The sequence below is a fragment of the Branchiostoma lanceolatum genome, chromosome 14 (genome assembly GCF_035083965.1).
Source record: "Branchiostoma lanceolatum isolate klBraLanc5 chromosome 14, klBraLanc5.hap2, whole genome shotgun sequence".
In the NCBI taxonomy this organism is placed as follows: domain Eukaryota; kingdom Metazoa; phylum Chordata; class Leptocardii; order Amphioxiformes; family Branchiostomatidae; genus Branchiostoma; species Branchiostoma lanceolatum.
Window position 1 is genome coordinate 1,360,138 of NC_089735.1, and position 25,457 is coordinate 1,385,594.

The 25,457-nt window shown below is 40.5% G+C and overlaps 1 protein-coding gene across 7 annotated transcripts in view; it reads left to right on the forward strand.

Annotated features, from left to right (window-relative positions):
• LOC136448097 (PH and SEC7 domain-containing protein 4-like) overlaps positions 1-25,457 on the forward strand; it is a 122,447-nt gene that overhangs the window by 90,468 nt on the left and 6,522 nt on the right. For 3 of the 7 annotated variants that reach the window (XM_066447224.1, XM_066447228.1, XM_066447229.1), the window contains exons 12-20: positions 1,653-1,707; positions 8,027-8,144; positions 9,490-9,507; positions 17,441-17,511; positions 18,488-18,520; positions 19,042-19,199; positions 19,687-19,861; positions 20,599-20,712; positions 21,502-21,622. In XM_066447224.1, coding sequence (XP_066303321.1) covers positions 1,653-1,707; positions 8,027-8,144; positions 9,490-9,507; positions 17,441-17,511; positions 18,488-18,520; positions 19,042-19,199; positions 19,687-19,861; positions 20,599-20,712; positions 21,502-21,622 — 863 coding nt within the window. Of the gene's footprint in view, positions 1-1,652; positions 1,708-8,026; positions 8,145-9,489; positions 9,508-17,440; positions 17,512-18,487; positions 18,521-19,041; positions 19,200-19,686; positions 19,862-20,598; positions 20,713-21,501; positions 21,623-23,618; positions 23,664-25,457 lie in introns of all 7 variants that reach the window. The other 4 variants (XM_066447230.1, XM_066447226.1, XM_066447225.1 and 1 more) reach the window with 4 other exon arrangements.

Genomic DNA, 25,457 nt, shown 5'->3' on the forward strand with positions numbered 1-25,457 from the left:
AGCGCTACAAATGTTAAGGTTTTTATACAAGATATCTCAGTCTTTTGGGGGCCATTTTTGTTCCAGTGAGCCCCCTGGGAACTCCAATCTTCATCCTGAATGTCAAGCCATTGTCAGTGGATGGTGCACTTGTACATTTTCTCTGTTGTACTTTCAGCTTGATTATAGCATTGTCAAGCTATGTCAGGCTATATTAGAACCACAGGTATCATTTAAAGTTCTACAAATGGTTAGCTTTTCACAAGGGATATTTCAGTCTTTTGGGGGCATTTTTGTAAGAACCCAACACACGAGAAGAGTAGGGATGACCCAGTGTGTCCGGTTGAAAGCCCAAGCCGTAGCAAAGATGCATTACACTACCACTAGCTACTTTAAAAAGCATCATGCTTCACCTCAATTAAGGATGACTGCTTCACCTTTTTTTACCTTTTGTTCAAATGGGCCCACTGGAAACTCCAGTCTTCGTCGTGAACGTCAATGATAAGGAAATTTGAACTGCCCACATAGATACAACCAGTATTAATGAAAGGGTCTCAATGATTGGCAAAACTTAAGCCCCAATAAGGCACAGCAGCCCCCACAATCCCACCTTATTGATCACAGTGGCTGGCAATCAGGCCAATCAATACATGAACCGACTCTTACGGTCTACTGATTGCCGCACCTTAATCCGACTTAACCCTCAGAAATCAAGTGGTGATGACAAGATCAGTTTGTAATGGAGTTTTTATTGTACTCATTCATTTTATTTTATGTATACTTGGAAATACTCTCAGGCAAGCCTGTTTTTCAGGTTCCCCTGGTTTCACAATATAAAAAGATACAACGACTAATTACACAATAAAGATACATAAAAGTCATAAAGCCATGTTATACAGTACGGATATCAGTTGCCGCTGGTAATGCCATTCTTTGTAACTACAATGTACCAGTTACATTATACTGGAAACTGCATAGCCCACTGTAATACAAATGTACCTCCATGATATTGGGTGATTTTAGCTAGCAAAAATGAAATTGTTTAGTAGCATGTATCTAAGCCTCAACCTCAACAAAGCAATGAACAAAGAGTGGACAGAAATGGAAGTTCTAGGAAATTGATTTTAGTATATAGATTTTGGTAATTCATCTCTTACTCGGCTGGTTTCAAGTCTCTCAAGTCTCCGATGAGACATTGTACATCTGTTCCTTAATCCTTTTTCCCATGGTCATGGGGTCATTGCATGATTGAGTGGTACTGTACAGTATCTGTAATGATATAAAATGAATCTGTTCGTCATGTTCTGTTTAAAAAGAGATTTGAAAGTCGAGTTTATAAATACTAAACTAAATATTGGATTCTTTTCTTTCATAACCAATGTGATTTTCTCTGCCAATATTCAAACATATTTTTGTCGACCATTCTGAGGGCTTAAGGAACTACTTCTTGCCGCATCTTGATTTAACAACACGGAGGCACTCCATTTGATGAAAAAATTCTCATTGGATGAACCTAATTGGATTGACCACCCTGATGAAACTTGACGATTATGTAGTTCATGATTCGTCATTTTGTATGTGGATTAGACTTATCGAGGTTGACAATATTCCTAGATGTGTATGATGTGCAAAGCAAATAACTGTGGAGTGTTTTGTGTCTGTTTTCTGTACAGTGATGAAGAAGAGAAGGAAGGAGCGACAGCAAACAAGACAGGCAATGAGTCCACAGTAAGTACACTGGACTTTTCTTAAGGTGACTTATGTTGGGTGCCAGTCTTCCTCCGCCACCCAAATATTCATGGCAGACCTAAAGCTTCGGTCCTGCATGTCCCTTTCCAGGGCTGGAAAGGTTTTGAAAAATTCAGTTGCCCGCCCTGTTCATCTACTTGCCCGAACCAACTTTTCACTGACCCGCGGGACGGCTAGCCTTGAGGCTGTCTGATTAGCATCTAGGGCCGGTCAGTCAGGCAAGCCGCTAGGAAAACAATTTAGTCAGGGTAGTGGACCAATATCTACGCATGGAAAAAATCCCTTGGACAAATCGCACTGTCCCCATTGGGGAAGTACAGTAGGACATACACTTGCCCAATCAGCTCTTTCACTTGCCCCGGGCAATTGGGCCAATGGACTTGTCCAACCCTGCCTCCCTCACGCCATCAGCCTGTAACCCAGTATCTTTCTTCAGCACATCCACATAGGTGAGGGGAGGTCTAAGTACGTGACTATTCCTCAGTGGAATTATAGAGTATTACAGTTGACATGACCACTTTATATTGGAAAAAGCTGCCTAAAATTTCTAGCAAACCACATGTTTAACAGAAAAAACACACATTTGACAGAACAAAGATTTGTGCAATTATATTTTAAAAAATTATGTTGTGCCACTCTCTTAGAATGAATCATGTTTGCTTTTCCTTCATCCTACAGGATAGAAATACCTGAAAACGGCCCTTTAGATTTACAGCACAGCTTAATGAATTGCGAGGCATAACGTTGACTGACATGCTTCGGGTTCATTAAGGGAGAATTGCTCCTGTTCCAACCATATATACTGAGTCAGACTAAATCACTGCTAGTGACCTACTGAGTTGTCGCAGCCTCGCAGGGTTTGGCTTGCCGCATGCAGAGTTGGGATTCAATCCATGTCTTACCCATACCTTGACTAACATAATACAAAATAAATCGAACAAGACTTAGGCCACACCAGTTTAATTTCTTGGTTAATGAAATTTTTTAAAAAAATGCTAGGTTGGAAAATCAACAGGAAACTAGAAAGGTCGTCATTTGCCCCTGAGCAAATACAGCATGTTTAGCCATACTCCTCCCCATGCATGAAGTGGGCTGTCCAAAAATAACATCTGGGCAAATCGAAATATTAACTGCATGTAGAAAGGCAACATTTGCGAAAGCATCATACTTTGCCAATCTTCCTCCCGATGCATAAATTGACTGTTCCAAAATCACCCGTGCAAAAAATTCTCTCTACAAGTTCTGCGAGACCCCAAGAGCTTCTTACTGCAAAGGCTTGCGTGTGTTCCTGCAATATGACCTCAGGTGACCTACATAGAACATGTGTTCTTTGGCCAGTAGCAAATGGAATGCCAGGATCCTTAGATAGATCATGGATTCCTTGGCCAGCAGCAAATAGAACATGGAACGGGGATACCACTTTTGGCCTGTTTTTGGTCTGAAAATGGGTCCAAAAGTCCCCAAAATGAAGCATTTTGAAGTGATGTACACCAGAAATGTGATTGAAGTCCTGTAGGGACATGTTCAAGGCACCCTTGTACTGAATTTCAGATCACTTGCTTGCAATACCAGGGCACAGGAGCCCAAAATGTAAAAATTGTCTAAAAATGCCCCAAAAAACCTCCATAAAAATGATTTTAAGGCCTGTTTCAACAAAATTGAAAAATCGTCTGGGGGTATTTGCAATCTTTACCTACATGCCAAATTTCAGGTCGTTTGGCCCAAAAATGACGGAGTAGATTCCATTTGAAGATTTGTCAGGAGAAGAAGAAGAACATGTACAAAAACAATATGTTGAGCCATACTAGGTATGGCTAAACATAAATAGAATCTCAGAGGAAAGTTTGTACTGTGGTGCACACAATTTCAAGGAGTGAACAGGGTCAGGTGCAAGTATTCACATACATGTAACTACAATACAGAATTAAATGAAATCAGAGTTTATTTAATCACTGGCCTATCGTGTAGCATCCTAATGGCAAGACATGCTGTAGACAAAGCGTTTCTTTTCAGCATTCGTTTTAGGTTTTGGCTGTTTAACAGCAGGAAGTCTTTATTTGATGTGGTTGGCGTGACGACCGTCAGTAATAGGCAATATCAGAGGAAACAGTAAATGAGTCGTGGAGACAGGACTCAAAATTCATATTTGGGAATAGCTGCACTGGTGAAGCCTAAAAACTTAGGTGCACAGAAAAGATTTTGGGTGCACAACACAGATTTAAGTATGATGTCAGCAAAACCTATAGTTGTGATGCTTACACAAATTACTGCAATACAGCAAGGGTTATTTTTTCTAACACTTCAATGTCAAGAATATTATATGCTGTATACTATTGTACACTTAGTGCCTTTATACACACTTAACCTTTCAAAAATAGATAGGTGCACTGGTGCACCCACACTCAAAAATTAGATGCACATGCAGCTGCAATTTTGGGTGCACACAGGTGCACACAGGTGCACCCATGCAGTATTTCCAGCCCTGGATGTGGATGGCGTGACGGCCGTCAGTAATAGGCAATATGAGGGGAAACAGTAAATGAGGCGCAGCGGCAGGCCTGCTATAACAGCAGTAAACGGGGATGAAACACCACACCGCTGTGTCAGTATGAAACACGACACCGCTGTGTCGTCAGTAGCTTCAGAATTAGCGGGGAATTTTTCACAGCAGAAAAAGAAGCTTTGTTGACGCACCGAAGAAAATACATTGACCTTTGTGCAGTTAACTACAAAGTAGAAATAACATTACAAAATAAACCTACTTGTTAAAATAAAGGCTAAATTTAGTAAATCTGTAACATCTTGTTATATCAGGGTTTCAGTACCTTTTCTAATAATAAAGCAATATTTTAAGTATAAAGAGCGAAACCCAGACTATGACTTAAATCTGCCCCCCCCCCTACTGTTTAATGGGGACTCCAGCACTTATCCAATGACCTTTGTCCTTTCTTTGGTCCAGGAGAGCTGCAAAAATCAATATATGCTTCGATAAGGCTCATAAAAAGTAAATTAAACTGCTTTGCCTGCTCGTAGGACGTAAACTGTTCAGAGAAAAGCAAACTACATGCAGGATGGCATTTTCACAGCCACGGCTTCACTAGTGGTGCTTGTTATGGATTAGGCAGTGAAAAAACCTTTCACCTATTTTTAAGATTTTTGTCCTACTTTTATGAAAGAACTTTGGATGATTCTCACAATACTGGAACCATTCCATGTAGATTGTCATGTTTTCTCAAATGTCAATTTTTTTGGACTTGTATTCTCGAGAGTTCCAGATTACCAGGCTTAGGTTTAACTTTGAGTCAAAGATTATGTGGTGCTTGGTCACAAACTGAAACATCTACATGTTTTTTTTCATATTTTCTTTCTAATATTATATCTTTGTACTGTCTGCTCCTAAAAATTATTCGAAATTGATAATATTGTTTATGGAATGACGTCTTTAGTTTTGCTAAAATCACAATCGCATTGTAACATTGAAGGCTGCTTTTTTATTGTCAAAACTAGGATATTTTTTTTAGTCAAAGGCAATGTATTAAGTACTAGTACCTTATGTACTGAACTGAACTGAACCTTATGTTAGATAGATCTTGACTTTGTAAAAAAAATGTTTACTCATATCAAGGAGATTAACTGGACTGATTTGCTCTATGATTTGATTTCACTTTCATCAGGTTTTGCCAATTTCCGTATGGCGACAAGTGACGCATGCAGGAGTGCATCTCTCCTGTCAGCAACAAATGATCCATGCAAAATGCTTCCTGAAATTCCTCAATAAGAACGATCCTTTATTCCTCAAGATGCCTTAAGATATAAACTTGCTTGGAAGATATAAATGTCTTTCTTGGTATTCAAGACATGTCCTAGCTGTCTTAGAGGAAGAGATTGTAGGAGGATGGTTATTGTGGTGAGGATTGGCAGTTTTCATTTGTCTGTCTTCCTGCCTTTGAAAGCTGTACAGGGCTCAAAATACTTTAATACGAGTACTGTAAATGGAGAAATATTCGCGGAGGTTTTATGTTCGCGGTTTTCACGGCGACCGCTTCACCGCGAACTTAAAACCACCGCGATCAGTTTTGTCTAATCATGAAGCAGTATGTGACTATAGCGCTGCCGCGAACTTAAAACCACCGCAAACTCTTCATTTTCGCCTTAGCGCGAAACAAAAACCACGCGAACTTAAATGCATTATTTTACAGTATCTGTTAAATCATCATATTTTGTGCAATAATCCACGTTGAAATTTTACATGCAACTTGGAAAAACTTTCTTCATTAATGGCAGAGCTGCTGCTTCTACCTATATACAATCATTATTTTTCTATGCTCAGAAACTTCAAATTGTGATCTTTTTGGGCACTACTACTACAAGAATTGTGACCTTCAATTTATCATTATTGTGATCAAGGCTGTAGTATGCTGTTACTTGTGCAGGTTCATCATTTTGAGCCATTTTTTTAGCCAGGAAGATTGCAAACTGCCAATATTATTTTTACCTGATTTTTTCCTGCGAGGTATTTAGAGCCTGCTGTATATGTCTTGTGTGCACTAAATTCTGATAGCCATGGGCAAGGGGATTTTCCTGCTTAGGCCACACCAATTTAATTTCTTGGTTAACGGATTTTTATTTTTAATTTTTAGCAAAACAAAAAATCATGAAAACAAAAGGCTGGGGTGAAAACTTGCACCTGATCCTGTTCACTCCCTGAAACTGTGTGCACCAAAGTACAAACATTCCTCTGAGATTCTGTTTTCATGTTGTTTTTCCAATCTAGCATTTTTAATTTTTTGATGAAAATAAATTGGTGTGGCCTTAGCATTGAAAGGTGATGGCATGTTACCAGATTCATGTGGATCATGACATGGTGAATGGGTAATGTATAAGTACCTGGAGGCATTTCAAGGGACAAAAAATTGCTCTGAAATATTGATACGCTTTACTTTCTACTATCAATGGAGTAATTTATTACATCTGATGTCCTGTCATGCAGAGGCCTCAGAAGATAGCAAGATGTATTTTATTTTAGATAATCAAAGATACAGATAATTTGGTTTGCTGATCTTTTAGGCCACATTTGTCATTTTAGGCCACACCAATTTAATTTCTTGGTTAACGGATTTTTATTTTCCAGCCTTCTGTTTTTATGGGGTTTTTTTGTAAAAATTTTTTGGGGGAAAATAAAAATCTGTTAACCAAGAAATTAAATTGGTGTGGCTTATAGGTTAGTAATATGTTTTACAATTGCCTTGTGCTATAATCATTAGTCTTGAGACTGAAGATATCTATTTATTTATTTGTTTGTTTATTTATTTGGGGAATATTTTCATGATAAAACACCAAACGTATGGAAAATTTTCTGACTATGAGTTCCAGCTCTAAGACACAGGTTTAAACAGACCAAGAGAAGCCACATCAAATATTCTCTCCCCTGTGATGTATGTTACATCATGGAAGACATTAAGCTGATGATGCCACATGAATCTTTCTACAAGTTAAGTCTCGCAAGAAGAGATCCCCAAGGGTACTGGAGACAATCTGCAATGTTAGCGCTGAGAAATATTCTGCTCTGAGTGCACTTCTGTTCATTATGATATATTAGCTGTCAGGTTCTTAATGAGCATATTAATTACCTAATTTGAGAAATGGCAGAGTATGCAATTTTTATGCTGAAGTATTAGGTGGAAAAATCCCCTTTTTTTCAGTGACTGCAGAACCTGAGTCATAGCGTCATACACATGATATATATATATATAGTTTTACCAAAAAAAATCCCATATCATTTAAAAGAACAACCTTCTCTGGTACTTTGCATTATGTCATGACTTGTATAATTTATAGACTTTTATTGTCTATCACAGATACCAGGTTGCTTGTGTTGATTGTGTCGTAAAAAAAATATTATAGAATTTTCACATCTTAGAGTCGGCCGCCATGTTGATGTCCTCATTTGCATTTTAGTGAATCATAGTTCAGGCATGTTTGGACAAATCTTCTGACCCTCTCAAAGATTCAGTAAGGTGTCTACAGCTCTCAAAGAAGAGATCAGAAGAATTCTTGCTGATATAAGACAAAAATTCTGTCACTGTGTGTGCTTAGTCTGCAGTCCAATGAGAAATGTAAATCTTAGGAGACGACAAATAAATGCAAATACAAACACCAAAATGGCACCTGCCTGCTTCATTGATTGATGGTATGCTTTGGTAGGTGAATTAAAACCCTGCATCAAATGTTTTTTTATCATCGGTGTCAAATTACGAATTATAAAGTTAAAGATGTGAACTTCCATTTTCCCTTCCAGTCATCTCCAGGAATCGGCGACAACCCATTCTTAGACGTTCCGCGCGACCCCAACGCCGTGACCTTCAAGCAGGGCTTCCTCCTCAGGAAGTGCACGGTCGAGGCCGATGGGCGCAAAAGTATGCACAACAATTTGTCTGTTTGTTTGTTTTTTTGTCTTGTGTGTGTGCACCACTCTTTCCCCTGTATTCCACGCTATTCATGTAGGCATGTCATAGGCCACACCAATCCTGTTACTTGGTTGTTGGATGTTTCAATCTTTTGACAAAAGAAATGGGAAAAATCTATAAACCATGTAATATCTATTCTTATCTACAGACAAAACAGAATAGATTGAAGCACTATGTTTCCTGATAGCGTCTTTCACAAGTACTAACTTACTGAATTAGGGGGCAAAATAGTGAAGTTACCAATTTCTCTCTACATGTAAACATCTTGCTGTCATTCTTTGCATCTCTTTTTCTTTGTGTTTGCTCCTTTGCGTGATGATTCCGCCGTTTTGGGGCTTTCTGAGAGCCAGGTAACGAGTGTGGCCTGAGATCTGCACTGCAATGCTGCCCCTCCCCCTTGCACAAGTCTACCCAGTTTCCTAACATTCAAACAAACTGCAGACATCTGTATCTGTATATAGGCGGTATAAATCAACCGCCTTTCAGCGTAACACACCAGCTTCTGTATCTGTATGGCCAGTATAACCACACTTCGGTGTAACACACCAGCTTCTGTATCTGTATAGCCAGTATAACCGTCCGTCACTTCAGCATAACACACCAGCTTCTGTATCTGTATACTATTACCACCCTTCACTTCAGCGTAACACACCAGCTTTGCAGGCACACGACGGGACAGCAGCTGGTCTAGATTTATCATGATAAGCTAAGGAATCACTGCCTAACTTCTGTTGTCACTCAGCTGTTACCAGGCCTTGCTGTGCTTGTGACATGTGAAAGTAGAACAGGAATAGACACTGTTGAGGGACCTGTAAGGCCACACGTATTCAGTTTGTTGCATCAGATTATGGTAATAAAACAAACTGCAAAAAGGCCAAAAAGAAAGGAAAATAAGCCATAAGTGGTTGAAGACCTTAAGTTTGAAGCTTTTTCTTTTTTTTAACAGAAGATTTCATTAGTGCAATGAGCCAAATTGAAGATTAATAGACTCCAGACCTGCTTTCATGCTATCAAGCTTTCAACTTCTGCGCTGTCACAAAAGCCTTGGCTTTACTGAGTTCATCATTCAGCTACATTTGTAAGACTTGATGTACAACATCCAAGCAATAGAAATGGTGTGGCCTTGCAGTACAAAGATGCCAGTTTTATATCATAAGCATACATACTGGCATTGCTAGCTCCACTGTGTTCATTTGTGTGTCCATGTTTCGACGACGTGTGACTTCCACCAGTTCTTCTCTCGACCCATTTTTGTTTGTTTGTTTGTTTGTTTCCCCGACCCACCTGTGTCCAGTACTTTGTTGTTTCCCGGGTGAGTAGCCCTATGCTCATTCTGGTGGTCCATTTACACCCCCTTTCCGCTGGAGGCTGTGCCCACACGAGATTTGACAAATTTCACAGTTGTTGATGATCTGTAAATGATTTTCTTTTGAATTATTATTTTGTCTTGTGTATCATATTTCAATGATATTCAAATGAAGAGTCACATAAATCCAATTTTGATCGCGGAACTTTCGCTAAGCGATCGCCGTCTAGTGGAACGGGGGCTTTCAAATTCCCTCCTCTCTGTCTTAAGCTAAGCTATTGGTAGGCCAGAAGAATTTATTTTATTGGTTCTTGGATTTGAGAACAATGCTGGACTTGAAAGACGGAATGAAAACAGAGCCTGGTGGGAAGATCTAGTTATTCATTCATTAATCTTTAGGCCACACCAATTTAATTTCTTGGTTAATGGATTTTTATTTTCCAACAAAAAAAATTTTAGAAAAAAAATCTTGAAAACAGAAGGCTGATTTTTTTTTCTAAAATTGTTTTTTTTTGGAAAATAAAAATCCATTTACCAAGAAATTAAATTGGTGTGGCCTTAGGGTGGTTCCTTCAGTTAACAAAGTAACAGTGGGATCCCTTAGATCTGTACCAGATTCAAGTTTTCCTCCCAGCTCTCTGTGTTCATCTTGTCCTTTTGTTGAACTAATATCCGAGAACAAAGGAAAAAATCGAAAAGTTTAGATTCTTTGTTGAACTTTGTAAATCGTGTTCTGTTGACTTTATGTAAAGGTCAAATCATCTGGTGAACACTCTTTTACGATGAATCAAAAAGACCATTTCCACTTAGTCTAGCTTTGGACTATAGCCACACAGTTTGTTTTGGCCAACAAGGCAGTGAAAATTCATGTCCATTCGGGATGTATGATTGTATAGGTTTGGTGTATGATGTCACCTAACTTGCAATGGTGAGATCGCAACTTGAGAGAATATTTTACACCAAAGCTGTAACATTATGGTGTATCTATATGTAAACTGTCACAGTAGACTAGATAACTATTTTTGATTCCCATGTATTTCCATGCACTTGTTTGTCTGCAATTAGGAGCTATATCCGAAAACCGTGGATTGTTGAACTCCACGGCCGTGCAATTCATCAATGGGGTGATGAACTCCACGGCCGTGGAATTCATCGATCTAGTGATGAACTCCACGGCCATTCCGCGACGATAAAGTGATGAACTCAACGGCAATGCCGTCACTAATAGCGACGATTCGCCGTGGAATTCATCGATCTAGTGATGAACTCCACGGCCATTCCGCGACGATAAAGTGATGAACTCAACGGCAATGCCGTCACTAATAGCGACGATTCGCCGTGGAATTCATCGATTTAGTGATGAACTCCACGGCCATTCCGCGACGATATAGTGATGAACTCAACGGCAATGCCGTCACTAATAGCGACGATTCGCCGTGGAATTCATCGATTTAGCGATGAACTCCACGGCCATTCCGAGACGATAGAGTGATGAACTCAACGGCGATGCCGTCACTAATAGCGGCGATTCGCCGTGGAATTCATCGATTTAGTGATGAACTCCACGGCCATTCCGCGACGATGTAGTAATGTACTCAACGGCAATGCCGTCACTAATAGCGGCGATTCGCCGTGGAATTCATCGATTTGGTGATGAACTCCACGGCCATTCCGAGACGATAGAGTGATGAACTCAACGGCGATGCCGTCACTAATAGCGGCGATTCGCCGTGGAATTCATCTATTTGGTGATGAACTCCACGGCCATTCCGAGACGATAAAGTGATGAACTCAACGGCGATGCCGTCACTTATTGCGGCGATTCGCCGTGGAATTCATCGATTCAGTGATAAACTCCACGGCCATTCCGCGACGATGAAGTGATGAACTCAACGGCAATGTCGTCACTAATAGCGGCGATTCGCCGTGGAATTCATCGATCTAGTGATGAACTCCACGGCTATTCCGCGACGATTTAGAGATGAACTCAACGGCGATGCCGTCACTAATAGCAGATACCGCTAACCACCGTGGTTCAAAAACCGGTGTTTCATACACCGGTTTCATTTGCATATGAAACCGCCGTGTCGTATTAAATCGGCGGCGGTGCGACGGGCGATTCAGTAATTTTCGCCATCGTACGCATAGCCAAAACATCGGGAAATTTAACTACGTGGTTTTAGGATTTGTGGATTTAATGAGCCATTATAGTTTGGAAAAAATGGCAATATATCATAAGTACATTCAAACCTACCACCCAAAACGCAAGGTCTCACGGGATAGCTTGTGTCTAACATCGTCGTCATGTTTCTTTTGTTTGTTATGCCTATAGTACAGTACGGTACAGGCATGGGCCCACTATAGTTCTGTCGTTATAAGAGAAATCTACAAAGATAAAGTATCATTTGATAAGTAGACATGACAGGTTTCTATATTTCGACATAGAATATATATTGCCCTGGCGACAGGAAAAAGACCGCCGCTATCTTTGTTACCATAAATACGCCATGCCTTATAATAACAGTGGTATAATTTGTTATCGCCAAGGCCATATATATATCATCTTATGCCAAAATATAGCACCTTGTGATATTTACTCATTAAATCATACTGTTTTTCGACACATTTCACCATCCTGTGTGTTCAAATGACTCAGATGCCACTATTTTAACAAGACTGGCAATGATAAAAAGACATTGCCATGGCGACGGTGGTTGTTGTTTTAATTTTTACTGTACCCTGCTTAGGGCACAGTGATAGGTGGTGCTGTTCATACAGGATTTCTAACGAAAATGGCTGACGGGTACCTGTTCTACTGGACAAATACACACAGACACGCACACACACACAGACAGTGACAGTTCCACTAGATTCTACCAGACACACCCCACTGCCAGAACGAACATCGATTTCATCACAGCCTGATCATGACAACTGAAAACAGCCCACGGATTGGGTTCCCACCATACAGAATGACTATTCTACTCTGATAGGACTGCTGTTTACATGAACAACATGTTAGGCCAAATCTACACAAATCATAGTCCACTTACCAACAGACACAGCATACACCATGCAACAGCTTGTACACTTATGTTTCCTGAACTATAGAACTAAGTCCTCTAGAGTGTGAATGGCCAGGGATGTTAGCTAAGGATGGAATGCCAGGATGGAATGCCAGGATGGAATGCCAGGATGGAATGCCAGGATGAAATGCCAGGATGGAATCCCAGGATGGAATGCCAGGATGGAATTCGAGTCCCACTGGAATACCGGGAACACCAGTCATAAAGGAATTTGCCAGTAATTCATTGAGCCCTAATGAAATGCCAGCCTGGGAATCTTAATCCACAGAAATGTTGTTGTGTAAAAATGTGTCCCATGTGTTCTTGGAAGTGTACAGGATTATATCAGCAAGAGAGTGGCATCTTATCAGCAGGATAATCTTCTAGTACTAGTACTACTGGCTTGGTAAATTTCATTGCGACAGTGAAATTTCTCCTTGATCGATCTGGTTTGGATATGTTCCCAGTGTCATGAATGAGATTAATGCCCTTTAATTAATCTGCTTGTATAGGTAACTGAAGCAGCGTGTGCACAATCGTTATCAGTACAGAGTTGATGCAGTTATGACCTGTTCCCTGAAGAAAGACATTAAATCTTACAGTTGTAAGGACCAGCATTAGGGCGTCTAAAAACATTGTAACAGACACATTTTGTTTTAGAAAAGAGCAATATTACTGTAGAGCTGAGGTCTTAAATGGGTCAAGTATACATAAGCCTGGCACATCTGGTAGACAAATGTAGCTTCCTGTCTAGGTTATCTAGGAGGAATGTCCCGAGGGAGGCTTTCTGTCTGACTAACATTCCTAACATTCTTATTGTCTTAATATGCCTATGGACACATGCCTGTACAATTCCTAGAATAGTTGCAATCTGCACACAATACTATATCATTTGGCTCGCCCCTGAGGCGTCGCCAAAAATGGCGTAAGATATAACAAGGATGGCGGCGGGTGAGGTCGACCAGGATTGCCAAGGCAGGAAACGATTTTCTGTCTCAAAGATTCTTGTCGCCAGGACAATAGATACATTATTCTATGTCGAAATATAGCAGCCTGTGATGTTTACTCATAAAATTATACTGTATTTTGGTAGATTTCATCCACCTTCATGTGTATTTCGGTGGTGTAGTTTGGTAAATACACGGACTCCTCATACACAATTTCGCCTGTAAAGTTTGGCAGATAAACTTTTTTCCTTATCTGAAACTTATATTCACAAACCGGCATCTTTATGTAGGTTATAGTCGGCATCTTTATGTAGGTTATAGTCGGCATCTTTATGTAGGTTATAGCCGGCATCTTTATGTAGGTTATAGTCGGCATCTTTATGTAGGTTATAGCCGGCATCTTTATGTAGGTTATAGTCGGCATCTTTATGTAGGTTATAGCCGGCATCTTTATGTAGGTTATAGTCGGCTAAGTCAGTCCAAGGAGGTTAAATAGAGACGGTTTTGAATATTTTGTAACAATAGAGAAACATGGCGCCGATGTTTAGCACAAGCTATCCCGTGAGACCTTGCGTTTAGGGTGGTTGGTTTGTCTGTACTTCGTATTGCGACTTTTTCCAACTTGTCAGAGCTCGAGCCATCGACCAACAAGGATATTGTACAAGCCTTGGTACCAAGGTGTGTTTGAGCGTCCCTTGTGGTGATCGCTGTGTGTTGTGTGGAAGAATTTGTCATTTTTGTGCCATGATAGTTTGGAAAAATCAAACATGGCAATACATCATAAGTACATTCAAAACTACCACCCCAAACGCAAGGTCTCACGGGATAGCTTGTGTCTAACACCGGCGCCATGTTTTCTTTTGTTTCAAATCATGGCCGATTATAAGATTAAAGACTTAAAGATGCCAAATGTTCGCTAAATGTGTTGACACTTTTCGCGGAAAATAGTGAATAATACCTTAACATGTTTATTTTTATAGTTCTACATGTTTGCCCATTGAATTGAATTTGAACCCAGTTTTAAAATATTCCGAGCGGAATGCCGATTATATTTTCATTCAGCTTGCGACTGACTACCTATGTTTACAAGTTGTGGGCAACGCAGCTGAACGGTCAACTTGTATTGCTCGGTAATTGCTCTAGCACATGAATGAATGTGAAGAAAAGGTATTCTTAAGCATCATCACAGTCAAAGTTTCTGTGCGCCAGCTCCGATTTCCCGATTATCAAGTTGTCGGTGGCACGCGCTGTCGTATAAGATGTGTCCTTACAGTGGGTTACGGAAAACAACTACACACAGCATCTTCAAAGTCGCATTATACACACAATTCTATTCACAACTACATACATGTATGTGATGTATTATCTACTCGAGTAAAAAAATACAGACAAACCATCCCCAGTCTCGAGCACTCTTCGAGAAGAGAATATCAACAAATTTGTCACATGTTCAGACATATCGAATACATTAACTTGTTATCGACATTTCGAAAGTAGCGACATAATAGGGTGTTGAAAAATGTTACGGTCATGTACCTGTTGCAATTGTTGTGCAATAAACCTTGACTTGACTTATCCACAAAACACAAAGAACACATGTGATGATGAACAAAAAGAACTTGTATGATCTTCTAGCGTCGCTGCATCTAGATTACAAAACTATACAAATTCCGCATTTGGTATCAAAACAAAGATATGAAAGAAGTTTGACATAGAATGACGCACACAAAACTATCGCTATATCGAAAAGCTTGGTATCGAATGAGGCATGCAAAACCATCGCTATGTCTATGAAATCACAACGAACACGGCTAAATATCTAAACATTTTTTTCAACTTTATCTATCCGAATTATGTCATATTAGCTGATTCAATTATAATGGTGTGCAGGAGTGGGAAATAGTTTGGGTTTTCCAGAATCTTATACGGAAATCACTAAATCGTCTCGGAATGGCCGTGGAGTTCATCACTAAATCGATGAATTCCACGGCGAATCGCCACTATAAGTGACGGCATAATTGTCATTGAGTTCATCACTATATCGTCACGGAATGGCCGTGGAGTTCATCACTAAATCGATGAATTCCACGGCGAATCGCCGCTATAAGTGACGGCATCGCCGTTGAGTTCATCCCTATATCGTCGCGGAATGGCCGTGGAGTTCATCACTAAATCGATGAATTCCACGACGAATCGTCGCTATTAGTGACGGCATCGCCGTTGAGTTCATCACTATATCTTCGCGGAATGGTCGTGGAGTTCATCACAAAATCGATTAATTCCACGGCAAATCGTCGCTATTAGTGACGGCATTGCCGTTGAGTTCATCACTTTATCGTCTCGGAATGGCCGTGGAGGTCATTACAAAATCGATGAATTCCACGGCGAATCGCCGCTATTAGTGACGGCATTGCCGTTTAGTTCATCACTTCATCGTCGCGGAATGGCCGTGGAGTTCATCACTAAATCGATGAATTCCACGGCGAATCGCCGCTATTAGTGACGGCATTGCCGTTGAGTTCATCACTATATCGTCGCGGAATGGCCGTGGAGTTCATCACTAAATCAATGAATTCCACGGCGAATCGCCGCTATTAGTGACGACATTGCCGTTGAGTTCATCACTATATCGTCGCGGAATGGCCGTGGAGTTCATCACTAGATCGATGAATTCCACGGCGAATCGCCGCTATTAGTGACGACATTGCCGTTCAGTTCATCACTATATCGTCGCGGAATGGCCGTGGAGTTCATCACTATATCGATGAATTCCACGGCGAATCGCCGCTATTAGTGACGGCATTGCCGTTGAGTTCATCACTATATCGTCGCGGAATGGCCGTGGAGTTCATCACTATATCGATGAATTCCACGGCGAATCGTCGCTATTAGTGACGGCATTGCCGTTGAGTTCATCACTATATCGTCGCGGAATGGCCGTGGAGTTCATCACTAAATCGATGAATTCCACGGCGAATCGCCGCTTTTAGTGACGACATTGCCGTTGAGTTCATCACTATATCGTCGCGGAATGGCCGTGGAGTTCATCACTAAATCGATGAATTCCACGGCGAATCGCCGCTTTTAGTGACGGCATTGCCGTTGAGTTCATCACTATATCGTCGCGGAATGGCCGTGGAGTTCATCACTAAATCGATGAATTCCACGGCGAATCGCCGCTATTAGTGACGGCATTGCCGTTGAGTTCATCACTATATCGTCGCGGAACGGCCGTGGAGTTCATCACTAAATCGATGAATTCCACGGCGAATCGTCGCTATTAGTGACGGCATTGCCGTTGAGTTCATCACTATATCGTCGCGGAATGGCCGTGGAGTTCATCACTATATCGATGAATTCCACGGCCGTGGAGTTCATCACCCCATTGATGAATTGCACGGCCGTGGAGTTCAACAATCCACGGTCGTCGGATATACCTGCAATTAGCCTTCGGGCATGAACTGGCAATAAAGTTATTGTTATTTAAATGTATTCTAACAATCTACATTGTAACGTACCACATTTTCTAATGCACTAGACGTATGATATCTAATCTATCAGAACATTTATACCAATGAATGTTGATAGATGTGAGATACGTTCTCCCTCATACAAGCAGTTTGGTGGTGTACAAAAGTTCATCAAACTTTTCTGTAAATTGTTTGGATGCTCATAAACTGAAAATCTTGAAACGTTTGCTTTGGTTTTATTTCTGCAGTGACCTCAACACTGCAACATCATGATACTGCAAATATACGTTTCCAATTTGTTATACTTTTTTAAGAGAAACCACAAACTTTGACAACAATGCAAAATCCTTCATCCCCCTCCTTAAGCAAAATCAAGTCCCTGCGAAAATAACTGAATTTACAGTTAAACTATTTAGTAGATATTTTAAGACTTATAGTCGACTGTTTTCCTTCCCAGCACCTCTGGGCAAGCGTGGCTGGAAGATGTTCTACGCCTCCTTAAAGGGGCTCATACTCTTCATGCACAAGGTGAGGTCTCTATTTACTGTCCTTTTTCCCACGTCAACATGTCCCTGTGGCGCAAGCGGTAACGCAACCCCGCTGCTTCGCCATCTGGATCAAATTCTGTGGATCCTAGGGCCCGCATTCGATCCTAGGGGTCGACTCGAGCTCGGACATGTTGTAAGGGATTGCATTCGTCATTTCGGATGTTGACGTAAAGCCGGCAGCCCCGTGTATGAGGGAGCTTTGGGCGTAAGCCTCAAGCGTCAAACCTCTGCACGTAAAAGAACGCAACACACTTATCGAGAAGAGTAGGTATGACGTTGTGACGGTGTGCTTGGCCAAAAACATGAGTCGTGGCAAAGCCGCATTGCACTACCACTACATGTAGCTACTTGAAAAAGCATCATGCTTCATCTCAATTGAAGATGCCTGCTTTACTTACTTTTTACTTCCCATGTCATAGGGTTTACTGCTTGAGATACGGTTTATGGCGCTTTTCTTTTATCAAATACTCCATTGACGAGTACAAGGATTAGCACATAAAGCCACTGTATTAATGAGTAGATCAAGATATTTATATGACGAACGGGTGTAGAAATGTGGAAGGTAACAGCTTCCCAAGCAATAAATAGATTTCGGAAACAGTCAGACGTTTCTGGTAGCATCCACTACCTTTTGTGAGTTTCACTGATCATAACAAAAGGTAGTGGATGCTACCTGAAACTCCTGCTTTCCAAAAATCTATCCAGGTGCTTGAGTAACTGTTACCTTGCGTATCATACTACCTGGATATCTAACATTCATGAATGTGATAAGGAAATGCTTCACACAAAAAAAGGAGTAATAAACTTTCATCTAATGCCATTGCACATTTGATTTCATAGTTTTCCACTTCTGTTTGTTAAAGTTTCCACATACAGTTTTGTTTCCAAGTGATTTTGATTTTCATGTCTTGTTTCCTTACCCATCTTTGTGTTTGCATTAACAATCGCATGACAAGAAACCCAAGCAAGAAGACGATATACCCGAGGAGGCAAGTTGTGTTTCCATGACGTTGAAGTTATTTTTGCCTCTTCTTCATACTTTCAGCTCTTAAACACTTACTTAATAGATATTTCTGATTATTCAGCCAAACTGGTTTTATTCCCAGCCTCTCACTGCTTTTGTCTGCTGTAACATACAGAAGTTTCTGCCTGATAAAAGTTACTCAAGCAACTGGATAGATTTGTAAATGGTTAGAAATTTCAGACAGCAATGGCACACTATCTACCCAGTTGCTTGAGTAACCGTAACTTTGCGAATCTTACTACCTGGATTTCCAACCTTCATTGACGTAACAGAAATTTGGTACAGTCTTATTGATCATTCTGTATTGATGATTGTTTGTAGGAGGAGTACAGATATGTTAGATTATTGATCATCATGTATTGATAATTAATTACAATGTATTTGTAGGACAATTGCAGATGTTAGATTATTGCTTATAGACCATTACTTGTAGGAGCAAGTACACGTAAGATTATTGATCATCATGTATGTATTGATTATTGATAGGAGGAGTACAGATACGAGCGTCAAGTGTACACTGAAGACATTAGGAACTCCATCAGCATTCACCACTCGCTGGCCAGCAAGGCCACAGACTACAAGAAAAGGCCCAATGTCTTCAGATTACGCACAGCCGAATGGAGGATTTTTCTGTTCCAAGCCAGGTCTGATATCCCCGGTTATTCATGAATCTGCATATTTCTTGTTACAAAATGCTTCTCCTTGGTCCTCTGTGTAAATTAAAGAAAAAAGCGTCATGCTTAGTCCTCAGTCTGAGGTCAGCCTCAGTCATAAACGTAACGACAACAAAGAAATCAGCACCAAGGTTAGTATTGAAGCTATCGAAACATTAAACATGTGAACCCTGTAAGGGGCAGTGTAACCCTGACGGTGCGTAAGCACATCGACTGTGCACAGAAAAATGTTTGCATCTGTGAATAGTTTCATCAGGTTAGTAAGACACAGAATATAAAGACTCTTTATACACAATAAAGTGTCTTGTTCAACCGATGTTTCGGTGACCATCTGTCACCTTCCCTAGGGCAATACTGGTTCTAGTTTTACTTCACAGTGCGTGAAGTAAAACGTCAGCTAGGTACTGACACTCGGTTGTGTACAGAGAAACATGTTTGACATCTGCACGCCCCACAGTGACCAGGAAGAAATGCAGGACTGGATGACGATGATCAACCTGGCCGCAGCTTCCCTGTCATCTCCACCGCTTCCCGCAGCCATTGGCTCGCAGAAGAAGTTCCGCAGGCCCGTCATGCCCGTGGCGCCCACCAGACTAACTCCGACAGAACAACTACAGCACCATGAGAACAAGGTAGGGTGTATAGAACAACTACATAACAGCTGTAGTCACCATGAGAACAAGGTAGGGTCTATAGAACCATACAGAACAGCCACAGCACCATGAGAACAAGGTAAGGACTACAGAACAACTACAGAATAGGTACAGAACAGCTACAGCACCACAAGAACAAGGTGAGGTCTATAGAATCTTACAGAACAACTACAGAACAGTTGCAGCACCACGAGAATAAGGTAGGGTCTACAGGACAATCACAGAACATCTACAGCACCATGAGAACATGGTAGGGTCTATTGAATCTTACAGAACAACTTAACAGAACAGCTACAGCACCATAAGAACAAGGTGAGGTGTACAGAACCATACAGAACAGCTACAGATCAGCTGCATCACCGTGAAAACCGGGTGAGGGTCTATAGAATCTTACAGATGATACCCTCTACCTGCAGTCCAGTCTCTTTAAAACTCTTGCCACTTTAAAAAGGCTGTGTCAGTTCTTAAGATGATATCCTATACCGGCAGGCGCAGTGTCTTTAGTAAGGCTGACACTTGAAGAAGGCTTTATCAGTTCTTAAGATCATATCCTCTACCTGCTGGTTCAGTCTTAACTTAACTAAATGTTGTCACTTTAAGAAGGCTTTATCGGTTCTAAGATGATGTCCTGTACCTGCAGGTCCAGTCTCTTTAACTAAAGTTTATCACTTTAAGAAGGCTGTATCAGTCCTTGACATGATGTCCTGTACCTGCAGGTCCAGTCCCTTGAGCAGGAGCTGGCGGAACACAGGCAGTACGCGCCGGACAAGCGCGCCAGGTCGCACGTCATACGGGAGTGGCACGAGAAGCACAACTATCTGGAGTTTGAGGTGAGGAGGCCAAGGCCAAGTCAAGTCCTTTCTTCTCAGATTTAAAAGCTCGAACACGAGGATCAACATGAAAACAGAGTCAGAGTGGAAAGTCTGTACCTTATTGCTCTAACAGGAGGTCCATAATCAAATTTGCAAATACCAAATATCGTAAGAATCCATCCCCAACTTTTTTAGTTATGTCGTTAACAAACAGTGCTGAAAACATAACCTACTTGGCAAATTAAAGGTGATGACAGCCCTGTCTGTGGATTGGGTTTATTAGGACTTAAATCATGTAACCTATATCTTTGTCATATTTTGTCTGACCCATGCTACTTCCCTCATGACCTCAATGAAAAGAGGTCAGCAGGCCAGTTTGAGTTTTTTATGAATTAACAAATGTTCAAAACAAACAAAGACACGGACATGACTTTCCACCTCCTAAGTAGAGAATGGTTTGTTTTACTTCCCTAAAACGACAGCCAAGTTGCAGCCCTATAGGGCTAAATTATCAGGCTTGTTTCATATACACATTACGACAGGACATATTGCATTACCACTAACAATACCAACTGGATTTGGGGCTCAAATGGTCCTTAGCCCATTTTACCTGTACCCAAGGCGTAAAACGTAGGTTCAAAAGAGTGACTTTTCCCTCTGTTTCACCCCGTAATCGAGTGAGGACCCCCAGAACGTCCGTTTAACCCCAAATCCAGTTGGTATATAGTGTAAGCATTACAAGGCGTACGATGACTGAAATGTAATATCGCCAATCAACCAACAAACAGACTTTTTCCTTCCTCCCAGATCACCAGATTTAAGACGTACGTGTACCTGCTCCAGTCCAAGATCGCGCAGGACGAGGAGACCGCCATGATGCGCCCCATCAGCGGAACGACCTCCATGCCAACCGGATTCAACCAGACAGGTGCTTAGCAACCGTTGCTAGGGCTCATTCACCTATTGTCAATCACATGATATGCTCAATTGCAGGTCCATTCCTTAAGTGTTATGTATGTAGTGATCTGCCATTATGATAACAAAACTGACCTCTTTTAAAAGTTTTTTTTCTTACTGAGAAAAGATGGAACTTTTTTGGTACAGTCAACCATGGTCTCAGCTACCTCCCAAGTTGCTCCACACAAGTAAAGAGGGTCTTTACCTTTAATGTAAAATTGGACGGGACTGTTTTAATGTGGCCTATTACTGGAGGTGGTTGGCTAGCCAGGTTTGACTGTACTGCATGATTTTGCCTTGTGTAACTATAATGTACTTGTGACACAACATGTTTAATCGTTAACCCTTTGATCGACAATTTGCTTCAGATCTGAAATGGTAATTTTCACTTGCAGTGACTTGCAGCACTTGTAAAAGTGTAACAACAGGATCCTTCGTATGTTTCCAATCTGAAGCCGCACTTGCCCTCCCTGTTATTGTGACACTGACTAGAGTCTATTCTTCTTGAAGCTTTTCTTGTATCTTAGAATTCTAGCTTCACGTTTCTTCCTCTTCTCAACATATAAGCTGCCCATAAGGCCACACCTCTCAGGGCTTAGGGCTCCCTTGGAAATCAGTTACCTTGTTAACTGAAGGGACTACCCTAAAGATTGATAAATAAATAAATAAACACCAATTTAATTTCTTGGTTAACAGATTTTTTTGTTTAATTCTAGCAAAAAAAAATCATGAAAACAGTAGGCTGGGGTGAAGATATGCACCTGACCCTGTTCACACCCTGAAACTGTGTGCACCAAAGTAAAGACTTTCCTCTGAGGTTCTGTTTTCATGTTGATTTTGGAATTAAGCATTTTTTTCAAAATATCCGTTAACCAAGAAATTAAAGTGGCGTGGCCTAAGTAGGGATCGATCACACATTGAAAAAAATTGGATATGCAGGGCAAAAGAAATCTTGTGCACTAGAGAACTTCTTACCATAATTTAAATCTAGCTTTAAAATAGATTAGACTCATGACAGTCCATGCTACCAAACATTCTTCTGGGATTAAAATTTCTGTAGACAAATGCAATTCCTAGAATATTTGCAAACTGCACACAATACCATACCATTTGGCTCGCCACTGAGGCGTAGCCAAAAATTGATCTTATACACTGTATGTGCCAAAAAAGGAAATAGTATCATCAGGAACTCACACTAAAAACCCAAACTTAGCATTGTGCAAGAAATTAAATGACAAGGGAACTCAGATGAACGTCTCACATAATTATGGGAAATTATCAGTTGACTACAGTGAAGGTCCCTTTGCTATCTAGTCTGGCTTTCCTTCATGTTTTTTCTTCTCTCCAGCCATCTTTTGTTTTCTTTCTGCTGCAACTACTCCCTCTAGTGAAACATAGTTGAACTGCACTGCCTTCACAAACCATAGAGATTCCAATTACTAATCAAGAAACAGTAACCTTTTTGAAAAGTTCTTGTGTCCTGAATTCCTCTGAGGTGGAAAAGAATATTTCTTAGATTCTTACAGTTACACTTTTATTGTAATAAACAAATAAACACTTTTATTCTAGACAGCAGAAAATTGATTATTTCACCCACGGCCATGTAACGAGTGTTTCGATTTGTTTGAATACCCTTTCTGGTATTTCTAGACATACACCACATACTAGTTTTGTTTCCTTTCGGCAGATGCTTTTAAATTAGTTCTATTGCTATGAATCTATGTCTTGAACGAGAAGAAACAGGACCAAACTTCAAACAGAGACAGTAGCTGTAATTGGTCATTACTTTATAGCACCCTGTTTTCTAGTGGCAGAAAAAAAATACTGTAACTCCAAAACTTACCGGTAGCCTTGAGTTAGTTCCCTCCTTTATTTGCCTTTTAGTTATTTTTGTGTTACTAATTATTATTTTTTCTTTGCTTATGTTGCATGTAGAGTAGCTATTCACCCTCTGTCCCCTCTCCTAGACCAGACAGGTAGCTATTCTGTCGCCATGGCAACCTGGCTATGAGGTAACTATGGCAACCACACTTGCTGCACGTTTTCCCAATCAGTCCAGCAAAATTTCACTGTCCTGGAAATTTGGACATTATCAACTATAAGTGCATGCTTACAGAAATGTCCAATGATTAAGATGATTCCCACTCACTAACACAAACACCGTTGAGATTTGTAGTCACTCATCACCAGTGTCTGTTTTGGTTTTGTTTGGTTACTGTTACATAATCTTGTGTATTGAGTTACACTGTTGGTGTAAGTAGTATAACTTGAGTGCAGCACCACTATCGCTCGTTCTCATTTAAATGTACACATTTTATAATCTCCATTACCTTCCTAGCATTAGGATATGCCACATATAAGGTACCAAACTGCTAAAAGCTAGAAGAGTCGTCATTAAAACTACAGTTTGATACCTTATATGTGGCATATCCTAATGCCAGAAACGTCTTACTTCTAACGGTAACGTAGATTACAAAATGTGTACATTTAAATGAGAACGAGCGTATATGTCCTTGTCTATATATGTTTTATCGTTTGAATAGAGAGATGTCTTGTGTATCATTAGGATGAAATTGAAGTTAGAGTACATTTTTCTGAAGCAGCTGATATACAAATGACGTGTATTATACATATAACCAAAATAAAGATGCAAATAAGGTTAGCAAGAAGAAATTTCAAATCATTAGAAAATGTAGGGAACCTTTATTATATTTGTTTTTATTACTGAAAACCTTAATTTACACTGAGAGCCTGTTTTGCAGCTTTAGGTTTACGTTTGACAGCATCATATCCCTTGCCAAAGTTTCGTGTAATGTAACATTAATGCCAGAAATACATATGCAGCACTAATGCTTGGTTAGTGCACACTGCCATGGTAATTTCATTTTTATTATGGCTGTAATTATGGTGTATGCTGGCATTAATGCTCTGTTCTAAAGACAGAGGAAATCCAGCATTAATGCCACATGTGCTCAGCTAATGCGCGTGTAGTGCGGCATTAATGCTACATTAGACAACAGTTTGGCAAGGGATACAATCATGTACATTCCTAAACATTGTCCGTTAATCTTGCTTTTCATCTTAAATCCCTCCTTCACTTGCTGCCTTGTCCTTGCCTTTGACCTGTCATCCATGGATTACTGTTCCAAACACCTGTTATATCTTACTGCAAAATGGCTATCTCTGCAATCATGGATAAAAATATTTTTTGTAAAATCTAGGAAGACAACTTGTTGAGGTTAAACTTCTCTACCCAAAGCCAAGGTGGTAAACCCAATGAATAGGCCGATCCTAACTGGCCATCACAACTATAGCTATGCAGCCAATATAATAGAATGGCTATTAGTGTTATAACCAATGAGATAGAGCCTGAATGTCTGTCAAATATTTGCATTCTTATGTTTTTATTTCATTCTACGTTTTGATGGATGTGGGCAGGGCTTATATATGGCCTCCTTCAGTCGATATCGACCATGGTAAAATCCTGATTGATATCAGCCCTACAGCTTCATGCTATGGCTAAACAGTCTTATACAGGAATGACAGTCTCTGGCACATAGTTTTTAAAAAAGTTAAAATCCTCCCACACCATAAGGTGTATAGGGCGGTGCCCTTCCCCGTTCCATAGCCCTGGGCCACACTGTGGTGCAATCACTGCAGCAGGGGGCTAGTCTACTGGCAGTGGAGTGTGTTTAACTTCCATACTGTTTGAGAAGTACCATTTTTATGAAGTCTTTGGTATGTCTTTGGTGTCCTACCCGGGGCTTGAACTCGGGCCTTCTGGTCCAAGTAATTTGAACCAGATG